The 3,715-nt window shown below is 60.6% G+C and overlaps 1 protein-coding gene across 2 annotated transcripts in view; it reads right to left on the bottom strand.

Annotated features, from left to right (window-relative positions):
- Positions 1–1,547: 1,547 nt before the first annotated feature.
- ASB12 (ankyrin repeat and SOCS box containing 12) overlaps positions 1,548–3,715 on the bottom strand; it is a 7,289-nt gene continuing 5,121 nt past the window's right edge. For both annotated transcript variants that reach the window (XM_017737582.1, XM_008636223.2), the window contains exons 2-3: positions 2,594–3,340; positions 1,548–1,919 (exon numbers count right to left, since the gene is read on the bottom strand). In XM_017737582.1, coding sequence (XP_017593071.1) covers positions 1,786–1,919; positions 2,594–3,305 — 846 coding nt within the window. In that variant the 5' untranslated portion in view covers positions 3,306–3,340 and the 3' untranslated portion in view covers positions 1,548–1,785. The remainder of the gene's footprint in view (positions 1,920–2,593; positions 3,341–3,715) is intronic.

A 3,715-nucleotide genomic window follows, 5' to 3' on the forward strand; every position in this document is an offset into this window, starting at 1 on the left:
CGCCCCCGCGTGACGCCGCGTGTTTGCCGTGGGACACCTCCCCGCGTGTGCCGTGTCACCCACGGCCACTGCCAGCCACCCACCCGCCGCACACCTGCTCACACCCACAGTCACACACCCCCCTGAGCAGCCCGGCAGCGAAGACCCGTCCCCATTTTGGGGACTCCCAAATGCCAAAAGCGCCTCAAATCCCCACATGAGTGTGACAGCAAGGACGCCACGAGTGGGGATCGCACCAGAGCGTGGCAAAGTCCCCGCGGGGCGGCCTCTCCCAGTCCGCATCTCCCGCTGTGCTCCCGATGGTGGCTGGGTGGGGAGGGAAGTGGCACCAGTGTCGTCATTCCCGTGGAGCAATTCCCAGCGCCTTGTCCAGGCTGCTTCCAAGCCCTAATGCTCCCCTTGGGAGAGGCCCCACAGCCTAATTAATACATGCTGATTAATAGATCCCACAGCCCCTGCCACAAGCCCATAAATCCTGCAGGAAGGTGCCTGTGTTTGGCCAAGAGCGACCCTTGGAGCTGCTGACACGGAGCTCTGCCCCCGTGCCTCGGCCTGGGAGCATTTCCCTCTGGGATTCCACGGGGCAGGATGGAATGAACCACGGGACACGTTCTGCTGCATCCCAAAAGTGGTCCAGAGCATCACCTGTGGGTGGGCGCTGAGCTGCTGAGGAGCAGTGGGATTTATCCATCAGCTCCTGGCTGTGGGAAGAGGCAGGAAGGCACCTCCAGCCCCCACGGCGAGGGTGATCCCAGTGTCCAAGGCAGGAGAGATGGAGGGACCCAAAGGTGATGCTGCGATGCCCCACTCCAGGCTGAAATTCCCCATCTGCAGCGATTCCCTGAGTCCCTTCCCAGCAATCCTGGCAGGGCTGCCGGGCTCTCCCAAACATGGGACATCTCACCAGACAGGCCACAACACTTTAAAACCAATAATAGAACACTTTTAATTCAACCCCCAACCCTGCCCAATCCCAAAGGACCCTCATCCACGACATGAAGCACTTTTGAGGTGAGAAGACAATGTTTAGGGTCAGAGCTGGGACAGGAAGATGAGTGGGGATGTTGGAACTCTGGATATGCCTCCCAACCCCTGCCTGTGCTGCCGCTGGGGTGGGCACACACAGCTGGGGCCAGCCCCAATCCTGCCCCTCCCACGTGGAGGAGGCACTTGGGAACTTCTCTGGGAGTTGTGGAATCATGAGGGACCTTAAAACCCATCCAGTGCCACCCCTGCCATGGGCAGGGACACCTTCCACTGTCCCAGGCTGCTCCAACTTGGCCTGGGACACTTCCAGGGGTCCAGGGGCAGCCAGAGCTTCTCTGGGCTCCCTGTGCCAGGGCCTGCCACCCTGGAAAAGGGGGTTCAGAGACAGCCAAGGCCACACTATGAGGGAACCCACAGACACCGGGGGGGGCCTGGTCCTGTCCCCAGGAAGGGATGCGGGAAAAGCTCCTCTCCCTCTGCCCTCCACACCCTTTCCCAGCCCATTCTCCAAGCAACACCACCTAAAGGTGTAAATCCCTGAGTAAAGAGGCAAACCCAGGGAAATCAAATCCTGCTTTACCCTCGCTTTGCTCCAAACCAGGAGCTGAGGTGTCCTGTTCTCTCCCCCTTCCCAGCTTTCCACACAGGCACCGCTTTCTGGAGACAGCTCGCCAGCAAAAATGAACTCGTGACCACAAATTCCCAGCGGTGTCACAGATCTCAGGGATTCGCTGCCAGGGGTCGGAGCAGGTTTTAACTGGGGTGCTCGGAGTCGTGTCCCTGAGGGCAGGCTGGGAATCACGGCTGGTGCTGGAGGTATTTGGCCAGGACTGTTGGGATCTCCAGCTCTCCGAGGGCAGCCGGGCGGCCAGGCTGCTTCAGGAGACGCCTCATGGCCAGCCGGGATTGGGACAGCAGGGATTTGGGATGAGCTGTGGAAGGAAAGTCACACGGTCACCTTCAAGACACACAACCCTGCTGCCCTCCAGCCCGGTGTTATCCAAAGGAAAGGACATGGATTGACCAAACCAGACAGGGTTGGGACTAAATGATCTTTAAGGTCCCTTCCAACCCAAACCATTCCATGATCCTGTGAAAACTCAACCTCGGGGCTGGGGCTGTGGCTGTGGACTCGAGCAAAAGCCCCCACAGGAGCTGGGCATGGTGAGGAAATATTTCTTCCCCACATGGAAATAAGTGCAGGATTTCAGACTTGGGCAGTACAGGAGAGCCCAAACTGAGCAGCAGAAAGGAGAGGAAGAGTGAAAAGCAGCCTGTAACCCAATGAGTGAGTGGAAACCCAGGCTGTGGGAATCATGGAATCACAGAATGGGTTCGGTTGGAAGGGACCCTAAAGATCATCTTATTCCACGAGCAAGGAGACCTTCCACTATCCCAGGATGCTCCAAGCCCCATCCAGCCTGGCCTGGGACACTTTCAGGGATCCAGAGCAGGGCTGGGATGGCCACAGACCCACACAGCCCAGCAATGCTGCAAGGGGAACTGAGGCTGAAGGAAAACCTGGGTAGGGCTCTTGGGAAGCAGAGGGAGAGGGAATCAGAGCCAAGCTGTGCCCATTCCATCCCGGGGCACGCAGCCACATCACCTCTGGCCTGCAGCAGCAGCTCCAGCCCCTCGCTGCGCGGGGCCGCCCCGTCCCGGGGAAGGTTGGGCAGGTACACGTTGGCCCCGAAGTCGATGAGCAGCCTGATGAAGTCGCTGTGGCAGCCGTGCCTCAGGCACGTCTCCAGCAGGGTCTTGGGCTCGCGGATCTGGGCCAGGACGCCCGGCTCGGTGCAGTTGTAGTCGGGGTCAGCGCCGTGCAGCAGCAGCAGGCGGAAGCACTCGAGGTGCCCGTAGGCGGCCGCCAGGTACAGGGGCCCCGAGCAGGCCACCGAGTTGGCCGCCCACTCGGGCAGCCGGGCCTGGACATTGGCCTCGGCGCCGGGCTCCAGCAGCTGCCGCAGGATGTCCACGTGGCCGTCCCTGGCGGCCAGCAGCAGCGGCGAGCAGTTGTTGTAGACGCTGCCCAGGGGGCTGGCGCCGGCCTCCAGCAGCACCCGCAGGCTCCGCACGCAGCCCCAGGTGGCCGCCAGGCGCAGGGGGGTGCTGGGGACGCCCCAGCCGCTCCTGCGGTTGATGAGCCTCTTGTACCTGTCCTGGGACAGGAGCCTGTCCAGGGTTTCGTGATCGTCCTCGCACACGGCCCGGCTCAGCTCCTCGCTCTCCCCGCTGTCCTCCTCGTCATCCCTGGGCTGCAGCAGGGAGAACATTTTGTTGATGTCCATGAGGCTCATTTTGTCGGGTCTGTGCTCCATGTGCCGTTTTCATGGTAAAGGATGAGGGCAGAGATCTACAGGACAGCAAAACCAGCACCACCCCTGGGTTAGAAGCAGCCCCTGACACCAACAGCTGCATTTTAGTGTAAGGTTATACCCAGCATAAGGAAGATTCTCCAAAAAATGGACAAAGAACATTGGATGAGGATGCTGCTGATGTGCTCGTGGCCCTGGCACCACAGTGGGGGAATCCACGTGGGCAAAGGGCTGAGGGAACAATGGAGCTCAGTGTTGTAGTGGGTACGTGGATCATGATCCCAAAATCCTGGAATGGTTTGGGTTGGGAGGGACCTTAAAGCCCATCCCATTCCACCCCTGCCCTGGGCAGGGCCACCTCCCACTGTCCCAGGCTGCTCCAAGCCCCCGGCTCCAGCCCGCCCTTGGGCCCC

Source organism: Corvus brachyrhynchos, unplaced genomic scaffold, assembly GCF_000691975.1.
Source record: "Corvus brachyrhynchos isolate BGI_N302 unplaced genomic scaffold, ASM69197v1 scaffold346, whole genome shotgun sequence".
NCBI lineage: Eukaryota > Metazoa > Chordata > Aves > Passeriformes > Corvidae > Corvus > Corvus brachyrhynchos.